Source organism: Cetorhinus maximus, chromosome 14, assembly GCF_964194155.1.
Source record: "Cetorhinus maximus chromosome 14, sCetMax3.hap1.1, whole genome shotgun sequence".
Lineage (NCBI taxonomy): Eukaryota > Metazoa > Chordata > Chondrichthyes > Lamniformes > Cetorhinidae > Cetorhinus > Cetorhinus maximus.
In genome coordinates, this window is record NC_135892.1 from 107,627,773 (window position 1) to 107,649,439 (window position 21,667).

Here is a 21,667-nt window from a genome sequence, read left to right on the forward strand (position 1 = left end):
ATGGGATCTTGTGCCTCGATGGTCAGCACTGAGTCAGAAGGTTGTTGGTTCAAGTCCCACTCCCGAGGCTTGAGCACAAAATCTAGGCTGACCCTCCAGTGCAGTACTGAGGGAGTGCTGCATTGGCGGAGGTGCCGTACGTCTTTTGGATGCGGTGTTAAACCGAGGCCTCATCTGCCCTCTCAGATGGATGTAAAAGGTCCCCGTGACACTATTTCGAAGCAGTTGGATTATCCCTGGCGCGCTGGCCAACATTTACCCCTCCAACAAATTCACTTATAAAAAAAAGAGCAAACTGGGCCAGAATTTTGCACTCACTGGGTGCGTGCAATCGGCGGGCCCAGGAGTGGACAGGAAATGGTCCCCAGGCCGCAATTGGCCCCCGACCATGATTTCATGCTGGCTGGCCAATTAACGCCCAGACAGCGTGAAACGCGTCCTGAGAAAGGCTCAGCACTGCCGGTGGGGGCAGGAAGAGGGCGGGCGCTGACGTCACTGTGGATACTGGCGAGCGCTTCCTCTGAGCTCCCTGAAGGCAGACGGCTGCCTCAAGGGAGCTGCAGACCTCCACAGAATAAACCAAACAACAAAACTGCTGCAAAAATGTCCATGCAGCACAATCGAGCATCTGAAAACAGACCTCATAAAGAAAACAGTCCCCAGATATTTCTTTTTATTTTATATCCTAACGGAGATTTCATCCCGCCCTTGGATGAGGTTTCATCAAAGATGTACAGCCCCCATGGCCGAATGACCCGTCTGCCAACCGTAGGGTTGGACGGGCCACGAAAAATCACTCACAAGTGGGCCGTTAATGAGTTTAATTGCCCGCTTAATTGTCGGCGGGCGCTCTTCCGACTTTTACACACGCCCGCCAAGCAAAATATCGCGCAAGTGCGCAATGACATTGGGACGCTCACCTGATGTCATCTCGCACGATTTTACACCCGTCTGGGTCGAGCGCGCAATCGTCTGTGGGATGTAAAATTCTGGCCCTGGTTACTTATCACATTGCTGTTTGTGGGATCTTGCTGTGCTTGGGTTAGCTGTTGCGTTCCCTACCTTAAAGCAGTGACTGCACTTCAGAAGTAGCCTCGTTGGCTTAAAGTGCTTTGGGGACATCCAGATATTGCGAAAGTTACATTACTATGTAAATGCAAGTCTTGACACTTGAACATAAATAGTTTCACTGATAATACTGCCAGTCGACTACGGGAGCAGCAATGGTTATAAATTGTTAATGATCCGTAGATTGAATTGAAAAATATACTTGACTTTAATGTGCTTGAATAAGATAGCACAGGAAACAGTGCCTGTCTATTGTATTGAACGTACTGCAAACAGAGGTTTTTTATGCTCAGTTCTTTCTTGAGGCCATTTAATCACTTCCTGCACGTGAAAGGAACTTTCTAAACCCTGGTGTTAATAGCACCGTGTCCAGTTATAGCAGGCACTTTGAAGCAATGGGTTGTTGATAGGGTGGACACAATGCCTTGAAGTGGCAGCAGCAGTAATCAGTGCCAGGAACACTAGGAACATCCGCTGACAGCAACTAAGAAAGTAAAACCCACTCATTCTTAAGAGGGACATACTTGCACTGGAAACAGTTCGCAGGAGGCTCGCTAGGACTGATTCCTGGCAGGAGAGGGTTTGCCTTTTGAGGAAAGGTTGAGCAGTTTGGGCCCATACCGATTGTCGTTTAGAAGAATGAGAGGTGACCTTATTAGGACAGATAAGATTCGGAAGGGGCTTGATCGGGTAGATGCTGAGAGGATGTTTCCTCTTGCATGGGGGAATAGGAGCACAGTTTAAAGACAAGGAGTCTCCCATTTAAGAGAGATGAGGAGGAATTTCTTCTCTCAGAGGGTCGTTGGCCTTTGGAATTCTCTTCCCCAGAGAGCAGTGGAGGCTGGGTCATTGAATATAAAGAAATTCAAGGCTGAATTAAGACAGGATTTTGATCACAACGGTTATGGTAGGAAAGTGGAATTAAAGCCACAATCTGATCAGCCATGATCTTATTAAATGATGGAACAGGCTCAGTGGACCGATCCCTGCTCCTATTTCATATGTCTATTCATCTGGCGCTCCCATGTACTTGTTTAATGTGGGAGTCAACTTGTTCATTGCCAATGTGTCACCATCTCCGCCAAAACAGGAATCTCAAACCAAGATGTCCATCGCTATTAAGGCAAGTCACTCTCAGGCTACAGTAAAAATTTAAGAAATAGGAGTAGGCCATTCAGCCCCTCAAACCTGTCCTGCCATTCAATAAGATCATGGCTGATCTGACCCAGGCCTCAACTCCTCTTTTGTGCCAGCTCCTCATAGCCCTTAACTCCCCGATATTTCAAAAATCTATCTACCTGCTCTTTAAATACTTTCAGTGATCTAGCCTCCACAACTCTCTGGGTTAGGGATTCCAGACATTCACTACCCTCTGAGAGAAGAAATTCTTTCGCACCTCAGTTTTAAATGAGAGTCCCCTTATTCTGTAACTATGTCCCCTAGTTCGAGAATCTCCTACTAGTGGAAACATCTTCTCAACATCTACCCTGTCAAGCCCCCTCAGAATCTTGTACGTTTCAATAAGATCACCCATCATTCCTCTAAACTCTAATGAATAAAGGTCTATCCCGTTTAGCCGTTCTTGATAAGTCAACCCTTTCATCCCAGGAATCAGCCGAGTGAATCTCTTTTGAACTGCCTCCAATGCCAGTATATCCTTTCTTGAATACGGGGACCAAAACTGTACACAGTACTCCAGGTGCAGCCTCACCAACACCCTGTACAGTTGTAACAAGACTTCCCTATTTTTAAACTCCAACCCCCTAGCAATACAGGCCAAAATTCCATTTGCGTTCTTAATAACTTGCTGCACCTGCATGCTAATTTTTTGTGTTTCATGCACAAGAACACCCAGATCCCTCTGTGCTGCACTTTTTTGGAGTTTCTCTCTCTCCATTTAAATGATAGCCTGCCCTTTGATTCTCCCTACCAAAGTGCATGACCTGATTATTTTATTTTAAATTATTTTACAAAATATTTTTTTCCCTAAATGTTCCCCTTTCTATGCAGTCTCCCCCTCCTCACCTCCTGAAGCTGTGGGAATTTTTTAAATTCATCCATGGGACAAGAACATCACTGGCTAGGCCAGCAATTATTACCCATCCCTAATTGCCCTTGAGAAGGTGGTGATGAGCCACCTTCTTGAACCGCTGCAGTCCACATGATGTAGGTACAACCACAGCGCTGTTAGGGAGGGAGTTCCAGGGTTTTGACCCAGTGAAAGAATGGCGGTATAGTTTCAAGTCAGGATGGTGCGTAACTTGGAGGGGAACTTGCGGGTGGTACTGTTTCTTGCATCTGCTGCCTTTGTCCTTCTAGGTAGTAGAGGTCGTGAGTTTGGAAGGTGCTGTTGAAGGAGCCTTGGTGAGTTGCTGTAGTGCATCTTGCTGATGGTGCACACCACTGCCACTGTGCGCTGGTGGTGGCCGGAGCGAACATTTAAGGTGGTGGGATGGGGTGCAGAGCAAACGGGCTGCTTTATCCTGGATGGAATCAAAGCTTCTTGAGGTGTTACTTGACCTGCACTCATCCAAGCAAGTGAAGAGAATCCTATCGTATTCCTGACTGTGCCTTGTAGATGGTGGACAAGATTTGTAATGTCAGGAGGTGAGTTACTCCCCACAGCATTCCCAGCCTCTGACCCGCTTTTCAAATCAACCCTGATGCCATTCTACATGAATATGCCTGGACACTAAGCTGCATAACCAAAGAGGCCATAGCAGCAGGTTATTCCCATCCCTACCTACTACCCAAACAAATACATATTCTGAACACAGCAACAGCCAGTATTTATATAGCACATTTAATGTAGCAAAGACCCTTCACAGGAGCAATTATAAACAAAATTTGACAAGGAGCCACATAAGGGGAGATTAATGCAGGTAGTCAAAGTTGAGTTCCAGGAGTTTCTTAAAGGAGGATGGAGAGGCAGAGAGGTTTGGAGAGGGAATTCTAGGGCTTAGGGTCCAGGTAGTTGATAGTATGCCCACCAGCGATTAAGACCAGGAATGCTCAAGAGGCCAGAATTGAAGGAGTGAACAAACCCTAGAGAAATCAAGGCCAAGATAGCACTCTCCCCACCCCACCTTCCCCTTAACCCAGGAGTCCTGATCAATTATAAACGCTCCAACCCAACTTGAATCAGCTCACTCAAGATTTCAAACGCGAGGGCTCTGGTCTAAAATGCCTTGGCATCACATCTTGTCTTAACCTTTAAAAGAATTGACTCACACCTTCAACCTTTATTTAAATTGACAAAACAGGGAAGTTTGATTGTGCACCCTAATTTTGGCCATTTCTCATCTGTTAGTCATGGGCAAGAATTCACTAAATTATTGTCAGGGCAGTATTATTTTGGGGAACCAGAAATAGACCTTCGGCTGCGAGCAAGATTGCCCCATTTGTCATAGATCAACTGTACACAGTACTCCAGGTGCAGCCTCACCAACACCCTGTACAATTGTAACAAGACTTCCCTATTTTTAAACTCCAGCCCCCTAGCAATACAGGCCAAAATTCCATTTGCCTTCTTAATTACTTGCTGCACCCGCATGCTAACTTTTTGTGTTTCATGCCCAAGAACACCCAGATCCCTCTGTGCTGCACTTTTTTGGAGTCTCTCTCCATTTAAATAATAGCCTGCCTTTTGATTCTTCCTACCAAAGTGCATGACCTGATTATATATTATTTTAGTTATTTTACCAAATATTTATTACCCATCCCTAATTGCCCTCGAGGTGGTGGTGAGCCACCTTCTTGAACTGCTGTAGTCCACATGGTGTAGGTACAACCACAGCGCTGTTAGGGTGGGAGTTCCAGGATTTTGACCCAGTCTTCTGGGCCCTTCTTTGATCTTTGGAGATGGTGGTGTAGTGGTAAAGTCACTGGACTAGTAATCCAGATGCCCAGGCTATGCTCTGGGACATGGGTTCAAATCCCCCAATAACAGCTGGTGGAATTTAAATTCTTCAATTTAAAAAAAATCAGGAATATAAAGCTAGACTCAGTAATGATGACCATGACAACTATCATGGATTGTTGTTAAAAACCAATCTGGTTCACTAATGTCCCCTAGGAAAGGAAATCTGCTGTCCTTACCTGATCTGGCCTACACGTGACTCCAGACCCACAGCAATGTGGTTGACTCTTAAATTTAGTGGCATGCTAGGCTATTTAAGGGCAAGGCCGGCAACGTCCACACCCCATGAAAAAAGACACCCAATTTTCCATTGAACCTGCAGAGGCTTGCAATAATATGGTGTATTTGATAATCTCAGGTCACCCCATAGCTCTTTACAGCCAATGAACTTTCAAAGTGTGGGCCACTGCTATAATGCAGGAAACACAGCAACCAATTTGCACACAGCAAGCTCCCAGTACATCTGCTGGTTGAGGTCTGGAACCCATTTTTTCCCTCCCCCCCCCCCCCACCCCCATGGTGTTTGCTTTCTAATTCTTCCTGTTAGTTAATTCCACGACAATATTACCCTTTGGGTTAAGACGTTGAATCTGACATATCTTCCTGTTCCTGACACCCTCACATTCTCCTTGCATCCCTGATATTTGGGCACTGTGACTTGGGGGATGATATCACTTACACTGAGTGTTTGCATCTGCTGCCCATCTCACTATGAACACCGAAACTCAAAAGCAACTGGATCAACTCCGATATCACAAAGGAACATTTTTATTCTTGCAGTCACACAATGCCCTTACAACAGTCAGATCAAGAACATTAATTATTATACACAGTAAAAAATAGTCAAGTAACTTGCAGTAACTTGTAGCAGGAGCTCTGCCCTAACATAAGGGTCATTTGCAGTTCACAACTGGACGTCGCTCTCTTTTTAGAAGGTAATTTCTTTTGTTTCTCGAGACAACAGTGCCCAGTGTGCAGTCTCCATGGGATAGGCCTAGAGTTCACGCCCCCTAAACCATGGTCATAACCTTTAAGGTCTCAGGTTGGAATCTCCGGATCTTTTTTTTCAGAGCTTTCGATGCCTTGATGCGGCAAACCCTGGCCTCGGAGCGGAGGCTCTGTCTGCCCGAGCCCTGAGGCCAGACGAGGGCCGGACTGTCTGCATGGTCCTCACTCCCACTTGACTCGCTGTCGCCAAATCGGTTGGCCGTGTGGTCACTGTGCTCGTCCCCGCTGCTCTCTGCCACGGTGGAGTGGAAGAGCGAGGCACATTCGGCCGAGTACTCCGATTGGTCGGACTCGCTCCGGGCACCCGGACGCCGGAGGGACCGCGCCCGGCTGGAGTTTGCCACGTGCGCCGCCCAGTGTCGCCCTGCCTTCTGCTGCTGGGCACTGAAGCAGAGGTGGCTGGCGGGGGCTCTGGGGAATATCTCGACGGGCGATTGCCACCGGCACCGATTGGCCTCGGTCCCTTCCTCACCAACCACGGGTACCGGGAGCCCACAGAAGGCCTGGCCCTGGAACTCCGGGCTGAAACACGTGGGATGGAGATTGGACTCTGAGCATGAGCGGCCCGGAGCTTCGAGGCCCGCGCTGGTGGTTGCCATGGCTGCACTCCTGCAGGCCTGATCCCCCTCGGCGGTGGATCTGAAAGCCCCAGCACCTCGGGCGACCAGTCTCTTGCCAGTCCGCATGGCCTCGCCATTCCTCCTCTTGATTTTGGCCACTTTGGTCTTGCCACCGGCTGGTAGGATCTGCACTCGGAGCCGGGACTCTGCGGGCACATACTGGGCGTGCACAAAGCCGCTCTTGGGCAAGGCCTCCCTGCCTCTCCCCGCCGTGACCCCCGACCTCTGGCCGGTCCTCTGAGGCGGGTCAGTGCTGGGTACCTGGCAATCGGCGCAGGCGAGGCCTTTGGAATCTGAGAGGCCTGAGCGGGCACCCGAAACATTGGCCACGGGCAAATCCTTCACCCCCAACCTGAACGGACTGCTGTTGGTGGCCTTAGATTCTCTCCCCAACATATTAGCCGCGGGTGGGGTTGTGGAGCAGTCATGAGCCTCCTGTCGCTTCAATCTAGCGCTGGCAGTGGTTTCTGCTGGAAGTCCTACATTTCTGCAGCTGTCACCCTGTCGTAAGTCCCTCTCAAGTTGCCCCCTCGCCATGAGGGCCTCAGTAGAGAGCGAAAGGTCCTTCTCTTGCATCGCAGCTTTCAGACTTGTTTCAGGCCCTCGGTCTGTACCGGCCTTGTTGACCCTGGCGGGCTGATGTGGAGCTCGTTTACTGATGCAGCCCAGTCTGGTTTCAACCAGGAATGGCCCACTCGCTGGTTTAGATGGTAAGCCACTGCTGCCCGGGCTGGGGTTGTTGACCATACTGATGGCCCGCTCAGTCAGACAGAACAAGGGGCTCTGCAGAGCCACGGCGTGGAGGGGGCTGGGGTAACTGTACACGTCACTGCTGTTCTTGGAGACCAGGTCACATCGAAACCTCTGATTCAACACAGGGGGCTGTTGCTCACTCCCACCAGGGAAGGCAGATGGGAGAAGTTTCCTGTTGGACACGCCTGGAGGGTCTCTCTGTGATGGTGCGAATCTCTCCAAATCACCTGTATCGCAAGTGAGAACAGTACACGTTACAATATTGAGAGTCATTGTCCATTGTTCTGTTTCTCTATCCCGTCACTGGTCTCTATCCCTTCAACAGTCAGCAGGCATAATGCCCCCCCACACCCCAACAGCCAGTCTCCCCCACCCACCCTTTCACAGTTGGTCTTCCGCACACCCTGGACAGTCAGTCCCACCCCATACAGCTGGTCTCCCAACCCCACTACAGTCAGTCTACCTCGCTACCTCAGTCAGTCTCAACACCCACCCCCTTGACAGTCTGACTCCTGCATACCCACCCCCATCCACACAGTTGGCATCTCTCCTGCAACCCTTCAACAGTCAGTCTCCCTCCCGCTCCAAAAGTTGGTCTCTCACAACACCACCATCCCCACCGTCTCCCCTCCCCCACCACAGTTGGTCTTCCCCACCTCCTTGACAGTCAGTTCCCCCTCCACACCCCCCCTCCCCCAACTGTTGGTTTCCTGTTGTGTGCACCTCAGTAGGTCTCCCCATGACCTCGACAATTGGTCTCTCCACACCTCCAACAATTGGTCACCCCACCACCTCAAGAGCCAGTCTCACTCTCCCACCAACCCCCTCCCCCCCCACCCAGCCAGTCTCCCCTTGTCCGCCACAGTCTCCCCCACCCCCACCTTGAGAGTTGGCCTATCCGCCCCCACCTTGCTGGGGCCATTTAGCCTAAAATGATGAGAGAGAACATCCAGACTACCTGTAGAAACTGGTCTGGGTCTGGGGATTCCAAGTCTGCTGATGTTAAAGGCGAGCACTTGGTCGGTGGTGGTCTTGATGCCTCTCCCCGGCCGCTTGCCGGGCCCTTGCTGCTTGAAAGCTGCAGACTGCACGGTGATCTCATCGGCTGACCGGGGGCGGTCCTCTGATCTGCTGCCCTTGGTCTGGGCCGGCTGGCTGCAGTACAGCAGGCTGCTCTGGGAGGAGGAATTACACTCACTGTACATGGAAGTGCAGGAGTTGGAGAGGGAGCAGGAGCCCCCATCGCTGAGCTCATAAAACCCTGCAGATCACAAACCAAATGAGATTTAGGCAACAAGCATCACACAGGGGCTCAAAAAGCAAAGTGCTGCAGATTAGTGAAAACCTGGAATACAACATGGAAAATGCTGCAGGCACTCAGCAGGTCAGGCAGTGTCTGCGGGGGAAGGGGAAGCAAGAGAGTAGAGAGTGTGTGTTATTGGTTCAGGTCAATGACCTGTTAATCAGAAGAAACACAAGAAATAGGAACAGGAGTAGACAGTCCATCGAGCCTGCTCCCCCATCTTATTCATTCATGGGATGTGGGTGTCACTGGCTAGGCCATTTCAGAGGGCATTTAAGAGTCAACCACGTTGCTATAGATCTGGAATCACATGTAGGCCAGACCAGGTAAGGACGGCAGGTTTCCTTCCCCAAAGGACATTAGTAAACTAGATGGGTTTTTACAACAATCGACAATGGTTTCATGGTCATCATTAGACTTTTAATTCCAGACTCTTTTTTTACTGAATTCAAATTCTACCATCTGCCATGGTGGGATTTGAATTCGGGTCCCCCGAGCATTACCCTGGATCTCTGGGTTACTAGTCCAGTGACAATACCACTTCAGCTGATTTTGGGCTTCAGCTCCATATTCCCACCCATTCCCTGTATCCCTTGATTCACTGAAAGACCAAAGATCAAAAATCTACCTATCTATCTCAGCCTTAAATGTATTCAGTGATGGAGCATCCACAGCGCTCTAGGGTAGAGAATTCCAAAAATTCACAACCCTTTCTCCTCATCTCAGTCCTAAATGATCAATCCCTTATCCTGAAACTGTGCCCCCGTGTTTTAGATTCCCCAACCTCTCAGCAACAACCCGATCAAGCCCCTTCAGAATCTTGTATATTTCAATGAGATCGCCTCTCATTCTTCTAAACTCCAGAGAATATCGGCCCAATTTACTCGGCCTCTCATCGTAGGACAACCCCTTCCCCCCCCATCCCAGGGAACAATTTAGTGAACCTTCACTGCGCCACCTCCATTGCAAGTATATCTTACCTTAAATATGGAAAAAAATTAAAATTAGAAATGTACCAAATGCAGTTGACACTTGGGATGATCCAAGAGATTTGGTTTTGTTACTGAGAGAAAATTTTAAACACTGGAGAAATGTAAAGGTGTTGCATAGAATTTGCAAGACAGAAACAGGCCATTCAGTCCAAATGCTCCATGCTCCACACGAGACCATTCCTACCTTACCCCATCTTACTCTCATCTGCATTTACACCATGACCATCACTGAGCGAATTGGAAAGGGAGCCAAGATAGGTGAAGATCATCTCCCAGTCAACATGACATTAATAGGAAATTTTCTGGGAAGCAGCCTGAACCATAGAACCCAAACAGACAAAATATGCTGAGGGTTTATGGTGCATCAAGAGAAGGCCAAGGGGGGACTATGCTCAGCTCATGCAAACTTGCTTTAGGAAGGCTGCAGACAAGAGCCAGATTGACCCCAAGGATAAAGGAACCGAGCAGAGATTGGAGAAGCTTAAAATCTGCAGACTTCAAAGACAAATCAATCAATAAATCCTGAATATTGTGATAGCAATCATGGTGGTACAATTGTCGAATTGTCGACCCTAGATTGGCCTGGAGTCTCCAGGGATTGAAGATCTATTTCCAGGTCACAGCTGTCTGCAACCCTGGAGAAAAATCATCCAGGCATTAACTTTTTTTTGGTCATTTTCTTTGAACATTTCTCTTTACCAGATATAAAAATGTTGAAGGGGGGGGGGCAGAAAAAAAGGGTTCGGCAGACAGTCAAGCATCATCCAATTGGGTAATGAGTCTTTTTGCTTCCAATTGGCGTAGGGAGGCAGCCCGTCACAAGGATGGATGTGTTGGCCGACTAACGGCTGGAGAGTGGGGGCAAGTCATGTGATGAGATCTCCAGGGATACATTTGATCACAGTTGGCAACCCCGCATGCCCAGAGCTTTATAAATGACTGGTTAGGCCTTAGCTGCAGTGTTGTGGACAATTGTGGGCACCATAGTTCAGAAAAGATGTAAAGGCTTTAGAAAGGCTACAGAGGAGGGTCAACAGGATAATACCAGGGCTGAGAGACTTGCTATGAAGGGACGTTGGAGAGTTAGGACCACTCTCTTTGGAACAGAGGAGGCTAAGAGTTTTAAGAGGTATTAGAGGTTTTCTAGGTCATGAAAGGCTTTGAGAGACAAAATCTATTCTCTCTGGTGAGTGGGCCAATTGCCAGAGAACATAGGTTCAAAATCATTGGTAAAAGATCGAGAGGAGAGACACGGTGACATTTTTCACTCTGGAGATGTTGGGACCTGGAACGTTCTAGCCCAATTGGTGATGGAAATCGATTCCATAAATAATTTGAAAATGGGAATTGGAAAGGCAATTTTGTTTTCAAGTACTTTCACGGAATGTGGGTGTCGCTGGCTTGGCCAGCATTTGTTGCCTATCCCCAATTCCCCCATAAGAAGGCAGTGGTGAGCTGCCTTCTTGAACCGCTGCAATCCATGTGGTGTAGGTGCACCCCCAGTGCTGTTAGGGAGGGAGCTCCAGGATTTTGACCCAGCCACAGTGAAGGAACAGCGATATATTTCCAAGTCAGGATGGTGAGTGGCTTGGAGGGAAACTTCCAGGTGGTGGTGTTCCCATCTGTCTGCTGCCCTTATCCTTCTAGGTGGTAGCGGTCATGAGTTTGGAAGGTGCTGTCTCACAGGATTGAATGTGGGCTTAAACTGGCTTGTTCAATAGTCGATTCAGTATAAGGCTCTGACTACTCCTGAAGATCTTGTACTCATGTTATTGCTGATGTTGTATGTTAGGATTGATAACAAAAATGAGTAAGGGTTGGCTATTCTGCTGCTTCAGTGAGTCTGTCAGGATCTGCCTGCCTGGAGGGCCAGAGCATTAGGATTATCCACGTGCCTGAGGGTCCCTAGCTGAAGTGGAAGGGGCTTAACGGTGTTAAGCATCAGGGGAAATCTTAAAATAGAAGCAGCTCTTGGGCTGCGTTTACAGCACCGACATTGTTAATAATGTGGTGGAGCTGAGACTGAAACCACAGGCAGCAGACAGGCACGCACCCGGGCTGAGAACCACAGGCAGCAGACAGGCACGCACCCGGGCTGAATGTTTCAAACCGGAACCTAGGCCTGAATTTTACACTAGGCGGGCACGCGCGATTAGCGGGTCTGGGACTGATCGGGAGAAGGCCCGCCGACTGCAATCGGCCACCGATGCTGGTCGGCCAATTAAACAGCCAACACCCAGTGTGAACCGAGCGCTGAAAACCTCAGCACTGCCGGGGTGGGGAATGGAAGAGGGCGGGCGATGATGTCACCGCGGGCGATGATGTCACCGCGGGCGATGATGTCACCGCGGGCGATGATGTCACCGCGGGCGATGATGTCACCGCGGGCGATGATGTCACCGCGGGCGTGGGTGAGCGCTGTGAGAGAGCTCCCTGAGGGCAGACAGCTGCCTCAGGGGAGCTGCAGACCTTCAAATGATTAAATAAAGGTTTAAAAAGCTGCAATAAAATGTCCAGGCATCACAATCATGCACCTGAAAATATAACTCAAAAGTGCTGTCCACAGATATTTATTTTTTATTCTATTTCTTAACAGAGATTTCATCCAGCCCATAGATGAGGTTTGATGAAAAATGTGAAGGCCGCCTGGATGATTCGCCCCTCCTCCAACCGTATGGTTGGACCGGCCACAAAAAATCGGAGACAATTGCGCCGTTAATGGGCTTAATTGCCCTCGTAATTGTCGGCGGGCACACCTCCAACTTTTGCGCGCGCCCACTGAGGGAAATATCGCCCGAGTGCGTGATGACGTCGGGACACTTGCCCAACATCATCTCGCCCGATTTTACGCCCGATCGGGTCGGGGTCACGCCTGCCCACAGGACATAAAATTCTGCCCCTATAGAATAGACTGGGAGATGCTATTGCATAAGCACAGCGGGATAAGGGACCCGATACTAATACATTAAGCACCCGTGCGATTAGTTTGCGGTGTGCAGTCGTCGGACGCACACCAATGCTGTCGTGTTACATATTCAACAGAGGGAGCTTAGTCACAGACCAAACCCTCTTATTCACACGGTAAGGTGCCTGAAGTGTAGGAGGACCAACAACCAACAGCATGGCCGCTGAGAAGAGGAGGTATACGGACTCGAAACGTTAACTCTGTTTCTCCCCCCCCACAGACACTGTTAGACCTACTGAGATTTCCCAGCATTTTCTGTTTGTTTCAGCATGTCGCTGAAGCAGGATCTGACAGGAATAAAGCACAGAGTTTGGAACCTGGTAAAAGAACTGGTTAATCTTCCATTATCTTCAAATCCAGTTCAACTCAAGAAATACAATGAAGTTACAGTAAGCTACCAGCACATGAAAAAGCCATTCAGCCCAACTGGTCTATGCTGGTGTCTATTTATACAAAGCTCCTCTCACCTTACCACCATAGCCACTCATTTCTTTTTCTCCCTCATGTACATATCTAGCTCCCCTTAAATGCACCTTTGTTTTAAATTTATCCTTTCATGGGATGTGGCTGTCGCTGGCAAGGCCAGCATGTGTTGCCCATCCCTAATTGCCCTTGAACTGAGTGGCCTGCTAGGCCATTGTAGAAGGCAGTTAAGAGCCAACCATGTTGCAGTGGATCTGGAGGCCAAACCAGGCAACGACTGTAGATTTCCCTCCCTAAAAGGGGCATTAGTGAACCAGATGGGTTTTTACAACAATCGCTGATAGTTGTCATGGTCACCGTTACTGAGACGAGCTTTAAATTCCAAATTAGTTAGCCGAATTGAAATTCTACCAGCTGCCATGGTGGGATTTGAACCCATGTCCCCAGAGCATTAGCCTCTGGATTACTAGTCTAGTGACATTATCACTACACCACTGTGTCCCCCCTATGCCATGTGGTAGCGAGTTCCACTTTCTCACCACTTTCTGCAACAGCTTACATTTATATAGCGCCTTTAATGTAATAAAACATCCCAAGGCACTTCACAGGAGAATTATAAAACAAAATGTGACACTGAGCCACACTGGAGATATTAGGTCAGATGACCAAAGTCTTGGCCAAAGAGGTTGATTTTAAGGAGTCTTAAAGGAGGAAAGCGAGGTAGAAAAGTGGAGGGAGGGAATTCCAGAAATTAGGGCCCAGGTGAAAGTGTTTTCCTGAATTCTTTATTAGATTTATTAGTGACTGTCCTATATTTGTGGCCCCTAGTTTTAGACCCCTCCATAAATGGAGACATCGTCTTCTACATCTACCCTATCAAACCCTTTCATAATTTTGCACCACACACTCAAAGGTAACTAGTAAGTAAATGGCTCCTGTCAGATTCATGGAACCAAGGCGGGCAGATGAAGTTTAAGGTACAAACCAGACGCCATCTATTTGAATGGCCAAACAAGTTCGATGGGGCTGAATGGCCTCCTCCCCCTGTTCCTACGTTCCTGCAAACGTGCACACTTACGTGGTCTGCCCCGCCATCTAAACAAGGCAGGCTCGAAAATCCTGCGAAGCGCAGGGGACATTGGGATTCCGCGGCCACGAAGCTGCCGCCCAGGCAGACATTACCTGAGCTTGGCCTGCTGTCGCTCTCCAGTTGCTCGGTGGAAGCCTTGTTAACATCGAGCTTGAGCTCGCTGATTTGTCGGTCCAAATGTTGCAGATGAATTTTCAGCCCCGCATCTTGTTTTCTTAAATGTGACTGGAAACCAAAACAAGAGACTTTTACTCAAAAAAAAAAACAAAACCAGAAAGACAGTTTTTAAAAAAAAAAACAATTGACTTTTTAACGTTCAGCTGGGAAAGTTATAAGAGCCAATTTCAGCTGTTTTACAATTGTGGGAAGCCAGCAGAGTCCTGGATTAATATAAATGGATTAAGCTCAGAAGGCGGCCCCCAGCATCGAAGGTTTACATTGTATATATAACTTGGAATGAAACATGTAATGACAAGTGTACATCAGAGTGCCACACACTGTATTGAAATAAACTGATGAGGATTGCACTTTGTCATTTCAAATTTGAACTGTTACATAAGGTACCTTTACAAATTTGATGTACTTTTTTTCCCCCCCAAAAAATAAAAGCAACGAGGAGGGCAAAGTTCATCCCGAGCAGCCCCATTACACAGGTCTCTGTGCTCTAAGGGTAGTTCCCAAGGACGCACAGAGATAAACATCAACAGCTGCTGGATGACCCTCAACTGGGTGAAAGACATTCTTTTGGTCCGCCCAAAACTGACTGGTCTTCCAACGTAAAGAGCTGTCCACAGCCGAGTGTTGCAGACTAGCACATTCCAAGCTCCACCAAGGGACGCACTAAAGTTTGGGGTAGCCACCTCAAACGCTCGATGGGGTAAAGCCACTGTCTAAGGCGCACCCACCGTGGTATACAGAGGGGCTGGGACCCATGTAAAACCCCTTGGGCTGTAAGCACCAGATGCTCGATGTGAAAAGTATCCCGTAAACACGACCTGCAATCGTTACCGTGGGTGTTGGTGCATAAGTCGACTTCTGAAGCCTTGAAAAATCCCTCCAAAAACAAGAGGTTGACTTAGATGTGGAGTATAAAAGCAAACCACCGGCGTGAGTGGGAGCCATCTGTGTTGTTCACCAGGCAAGGGCCTGCGTTACACTCTTGTGCATCTTCATGACACAGCCCCTATCACCTGCTTGATCTCTTGCACCCAGTTATAAGCTACCAGTAAGTAAAATATTTGTGAAAAATAAATTGAGGCTACTAATGCAATCCACAGTTAAGTGTAGTGAGACACCGCAGAGTACCACACACTGTACTGAAAGAAATTGAACTCACATTTTATCAAATGTCGAATTCGAACTTTTATGTACTTGTACTTTATTCATAAAATTTGTTTATTTTATGAAAAAAAAGCAATGAGGCAGGCAATTCAGCCCACCTAACCATAAATTGTCATGGTTCCCCCATCATGGTCTCTGTCCCTGTAACAACTCCACAATGATTCTGCCTCTATAACATCTCCCATCAAAACTACATTGGCAGAGTCCACTCCCTCCATTCTACCTGTGAAAACGGTGGACTCTGGACATCCAAGGCAGCAAGAAAGGTAAACGGAAGAGAGAGAGCTGTTCATACAAGTCATGATCCCTACTTCACCACAGATTCCCTGCCATGTCTTTACATAAAAGGAAGAGAGAGATTTGCATTTACATAGTACTTTCACACACCTCCAAAGTTCTTTACAGTCTATGAAGTGTGGTGTAGTCACTATTGTAATGTAGGAAATAACAGCTAACTTGCGGACAGCAAACTCTGACAGCTACACAATTTACAGTTATTTACAGCTACTTGATAACAACCTGCTCACCTATTCTTAAGTGGTGTGATTGAAAGATAAATGCTGGTCGGGACACATGGGAGAACTCCACTGATCTTCTTCAAATAGGGCCACTGGACCTTTTAAACACCTAACTAGACAAGTTTAACATCGCAGCTGAAGAAATTTGTGCTGAAGATGAAGCAAGCCTCGAACCCTCAATCCTCTGACTCAGGGGCCAGAGTGTTACCGACTGTGAGACAGCTGATACCTTGCACATAAGATTAACACCTTACACATTAAGGGAGACAGTGACGTCGTGGTGAAATCACTAATAATCACTCATAATCCAGAGGCCCAGACTAATGGGCTAATGTAATTAGTACTCTGCCAATGTAATTTTGATGAGAGATGTTATAGAGGCAGGCCCAGGCTAATGCTCTGGGGACATGTGTTCAAATCCCACCATGACAGCTGGTGGAGTTTAAATATAAAACAGGAATACAAAGCTGGTCTCAGCAATAGTTTCCTGGTTACCATCATCAAATGTTGTAAAAACCCATCTGGTTCACTTATGTCCTTTAGGGAAGGAAATCTGAAAAGTTTACCTGTGACTCCAGACCCACAACAATGCAGTTGACTCTTAATTGCCCTTTGAAATGGCCACTCAAGTCAAGGGCAATTAGGGATGGCCAGTGACACCCACATCCCATGGAAGAACAAAAAAACCTACATTGCAGCAGAGTGGTGTCTGAACGCAGATCATTCTTGATCTACACATTTGAGTACCCACACTGGGAAACGCCAGCCAAGTATTCAAGAGTTTATCAGTAAAAAAATAAAATAAAATATACATATAATATATATCTTTGCTTAAATGAGAAGGAAAATAGATAAAGTTACTTCCAAGAATGACAGAGTCTGAAGTGATTTACATTTGGTGTGTCTGCTTACAGCTTCGCAATGACCCGAATCCACATCAAGAACTGGCTAATGTGGAGCCAGAGCATCTTGAAGTCTAGACTTTCTTGATTAATGGAAGTGGGTCACAAAAAGCCGTCCTGAAGATATACAGCGGTCATTGATAATTCAGGGCATTGTAAAGATCTCATTTCAGCCATTTCAAGAAAAACAAAGACATTAATCGTGAATATGCGATGCATGTATTCGGTTTCCTATAATTATAGCTTTCAAAATGTGCCTATAAAGAGAGAGCGAGCATGAGCGAGAGAGAGAGAAGCAGTCATGTACAGCAGTTAAAAACTGACGAGGAAGATGAAAGCAAAAAAAAAACTGTAATTCTTCTGCGTGACCTACGACCTTGTCACGCTCCAGGTATTGCAAGGAATAAAGCATCATTTTGCACAGGAGACCATTCAGCCCAGTGTTCCTGTGCTGGGTCTTTGGAAGAGCTATCCAATTAGTCCCACTTTCCATCTCTTTCCCTGCAGCCCTTTAAATTTGCTTTTAGCAAGTATATGTGTAATTCCTTTTAAAAGTTACTACTGAATCTGCACCCTTTCTGGCACTGTATTCCAGATCATGACAAGTCATATAATATGTTTTTTATATATTCCACTCTGGCGCATGGCTCCCCCTGCTTGCTCAGTTGGGTTGTAACTATGCCCACATGAGTCCAAAAACTCCAGCCTCAGTCCCAGTCATTTTGAAGGCAGCTTACCTCAGCCCCTGTGTCAAGTTAGGGGGGCGGGATGCAATCTGAGTTCAGTCCCCAAGGCTAGGGAGGAACCACGAGGGGCTGATGCTCCTGACTGCTACTTGGTGACCGCTTTGCTAGCCAGTCCCCATGCATCAGGTGAGAACAAGAGCAGGCTCAGCTGTGATGCCTTCCACAGTCAAGCAGCTCTGTCTCTCCAGACTTGGTGCACAGATATTGTACTAATGGCCAATTGGAACAGGCACTCACGGAATGGTCCATATTGTCATCAGGGGGTGTAAGGTTATTGGGGGTAGGCGGGAATGCGGAATTAAGGTTACAAATCAGATCGGCCATGATCTTATAGAATGGTGCGGGCAGGCTCAAGGGGCTGATTGGCCTACTCCTGCTCCTAACTCGCATACTCAGAAGGTAAAATTGAAGGAGAGAAATTGGCGCATAATGTCAAAGGTCAATGCCAATCCAATTTATGAAAGTTTGTGTCGTAACTCAAACCATCCCTGTGAAAGGTGATTTTCCTTCCAGTCATTTGATGCCAACAGCAGCTCCCCATGGATGTAAAAGATCCCATGGCACTAATTCAAAGAAGGACAGGGGAGTTGTCCTTAGTACCCTGGCCAATGTGCAGCCAATACTTATTGGCTGTAAAGCGATTCAGGACGTCTTGCCAATTTGATAGGCGCCATATGAATGCAATATTTTGTTTTCTTTTCTGAGCGATCTCTAGTGGAAAGTCTAAGTGTGAGAAAGAAAGGCGAGGTTAGGATTGCTCACCAGACACCCCTGAATGTCAACATTATATAGCATCCTTCATGACCCCAGGACATCTCAAAGTATTTTACAGCTTTTGAAGTGTTGTAATATGGGAACTTGGCAGCCAATATAGTGCACAGCAAGCTCCCACAAACACATGATGTGATAATGACCAGATAATCCGCTGTTGTGATGTTGAGCGAGGGATAAACATTGACCAGGACACCGGGGGGGGGGACCTCCCCTGCACTTCTTTGATATAGCGCCATTGGATCTCTCGTATCCACCTGAAGGAGCCTCGATTTAATGTTTCACCCAAAAGGTTGCACCTCCAACACTGCGGCATTCCCTCAGTGCCGCACTGGAGTGTCGGTCTTGATGTTTGTGCTCAGGCACTGGAGGGGGGACTTGAACCCAGAACCTTGTGGCGCTACCAACCGAGCCACAACTGACGCCGTTTGACTATCCCGACTCATTCAGGGAAGGCACCAGAGGCTGAGTGGTCTATCTCACAGTGCCCACTGTAAAACAGCAGAAAAGGTGAAAGGGGAAAAATATTGCCAGCAAGTGCTGCAAAACAGAAACAAAGAGGAAATGATACATTTAAGAAGCAGGTCACGCCAGTCTATGAATGAATAGGTGATCTCACAACCTGGAAACACACAATTATCAACCTATAGCTTTTTAATCAGATAGACTCAACCAAACAGGAGGTTTGTCTTAAAGTCAATTGTTCCCTGTCTGCCTTTAATTAACAGGTACGGCTGCTATTTACATGGTCACTCCCTCCTTTTCAATGGCCCATTCTTCTCAAGGAGGATTTCTCCCTTTGTTTGATTTCCTAAGCATCTTTATCTTATCTGTTTTTTTGTCTAAAGCGAAACAAGCCTTCATTCCCCCAGATGCTTCTCCTCTCCCCAGTTCACTTGTGGTCACATTACCCCATGTTGACTGTGCGCCGCGCTGTCGGAGGAGCTGTCTTTTGGATGAGACGTCAAACCGAGGCCTGTTTGCTCTCCCAGGTGGACATGGCACTATTTCGAACAAGAGCTGGGGGGGTGGGGGGGGTTATCCTCAGTATCTGGGTTAATATTTACGCCCCAACTAATATCACTAGTTTGGATTATCTGATCATTGTCGCATTGCTGTTTATGGGAGTTTGCAGTGCACAGATTGGCTGCCGCATTTTCTGCTTTACAACAGCAGTCACACCTCAAAACACACTACACTGGCTGTACAAAATTGGCCATCGAAAGGCGCTATACAAATGCAAGTCTGTCTTTTCAATGGAAGATAACCTGAAATATGCAGAAACTTTTAAGAGTTTGGCTTTTGACTGTGGGCAGCTGGAATCCTGTTGGTGGAATGGGTTGGGATATCCCCTGGGGTGGGGGTTGGGGGGGTGGAATGGGGGAGGGGGGTTTGGAGAGGAATGCACATCTGCATTGAATGAGAATAGTCAGCAGCTCGCCACCGGAAGAGCTGCAGCCCAGAGAGAGAGAGCGAGTGGGGTGTGGGCTTGGGAAGAGGGACTGCCCTGTTTTCACACTCAGTTAATGAGCTGTTGATGTTTTAAGTGTGGACAGACGATTTGTGTAAATGCAACCCGATGTGTATCCCGTTCGATGTGGATTGAGGCTCGATGAGGCGATCATGGACATCGAATGAGCCGCGAAAACCTCCCCCACGGACAGCAGCTATTCAACCAAGGGATGCTATGATCCATTGTGGATCTTTCACCATTTAATCTAGGGCTTTGTTTTTTAATTTAAAAAAAAAATAAAACTATGAATGCCTTAGTTATGTGAACTTCCAAAATAGAGATAAACAGGGCAAAATGTTCCCGGAGTGGCCGCGTTTTTGAGCAGTTTGGAACATTTCTGACTGTTGACATCAGTCACGCTTTGAGGAGAAATATTCATCAAAAATTAACTAAATTTATATAAAACCCTTACTTATATGCACGTAAACCCTTCTATTTAATCCCAAAATATATTCCTATAATTTTAAATATAAATTTGATCCTTATATGAAACATTGAAATATATAACTGCTGAACATATAAAACTTAAATACACTTACACAGTATTAAATGTTCAGCAGTTGTGTATGCTTATGTATTTAAAGGTTCTCTTGTTTAAGAATTCTACAAATTAGTATTTTACACAATACCTATATATAAAACACTAATATATTTGGAGAATTCTTAAACAATAGGAGAACCCTTACACATAAGCATATATATTAAATACATAAACGGTTCTTGCATGTGAATAATATATATTGTTGGAGCCCTTACACGAAATCCTTAGAGAAAAAAAATCTTATTCTTAAATGTGTAGAATAATTAACCGTTAGAAAGATATATAGGCACTGTGTGTGTACACAGGAATTCGTGGGTTTTACAATGAGAAACACAAATATAATGAAGGCGAATGTCTGGATGGTTTGTTTCTAGTTCAGCAGTAAACACTCCATCACTTTTAGACCAAATAACTCAAGTTATTGATTTCCTCCCGGTTTGGAGTAACTTTTTTTTAAAAAAAGATCAATGAAATCAAAGCAATGTTATTATTTGTGGTTTTTTTTTAAAATCGGAAGGTGTAACCATAAATTAAACAACTGTCAGGTTAGGAGTTGCTCCTCTGGCTGTGGGTTTAAGGGCAGTTGGATGATTGGAAAGTCCCTCTTACCAGTTGCTCCTTCAGGGCGCTGAGCGTAGCCTCCAACCTCTGCTCCTCCGCGCAGCTCTGCCTGGGGGGCTCGGTCTCCAGGGCCCGTCTCACCAGCTCCCTCTGCCTCTCCCTCAGCAGCTCCAGCTCCTGCAGCCCCGCCAGGGCTGCCTGCAGCCTCTCCCCCGCCCGGCAGCGGTCGAAGGCGGCCGAAGGCGCAGGCACGGGTCGGTGCCTCCTGTTCAACATCGCGCAGTGTCCCTGGGCTGGGCAGATGTGTTTTTTGTTTCCCCCCACCCTCCACCCTTAAAGGTGCAATAATCAGGGGTCAGTTTGCAGAGAGAGAGAGAAAGGCTGATTCACTTGAGGGAGGAAGAACAACTATTTATCACCTTCACTCCAAACTTACTTGCTGACAAACTAAACGCCAGCCCACCTGCTCAATGCAGTCTCTCTCATCCCTGCCCTCCCCACTATTCCCAAAATCATAAGACAGCCTTTCAATTGGTGAGCCTAGATTGACACCCTAATCGTCATCAGTTCCTGGGACCTGCCCCTACACTTTGGAAACCGCTTAAGATGCCACCCATTCGACTACACGGAGAG

General features: G+C 47.2%; 1 protein-coding gene and 1 long non-coding RNA gene across 2 annotated transcripts; one reads left to right on the forward strand and one right to left on the reverse strand.

Annotated features, from left to right (window-relative positions):
• Positions 1-5,743: 5,743 nt before the first annotated feature.
• dact2 (dishevelled-binding antagonist of beta-catenin 2) lies at positions 5,744-21,340 on the reverse strand. Its single transcript, XM_078557455.1, has 4 exons — positions 21,083-21,340; positions 14,234-14,366; positions 8,327-8,629; positions 5,744-7,595 (listed from the first exon to the last, which is right to left on the reverse strand). The coding sequence occupies exons 1-4, from the start codon at positions 21,308-21,310 to the stop codon at positions 5,998-6,000; spliced, it is 2,262 nt and encodes a 753-aa protein (XP_078413581.1). The 5' UTR covers positions 21,311-21,340; the 3' UTR covers positions 5,744-5,997.
• On the forward strand, positions 5,823-17,455 carry LOC144689938 (uncharacterized). Its single transcript, XR_013578735.1, has 3 exons — positions 5,823-5,922; positions 7,494-7,606; positions 16,915-17,455. It is a non-coding gene; the product is annotated as an uncharacterized LOC144689938 (long non-coding RNA).
• Positions 21,341-21,667: the final 327 nt, after the last annotated feature.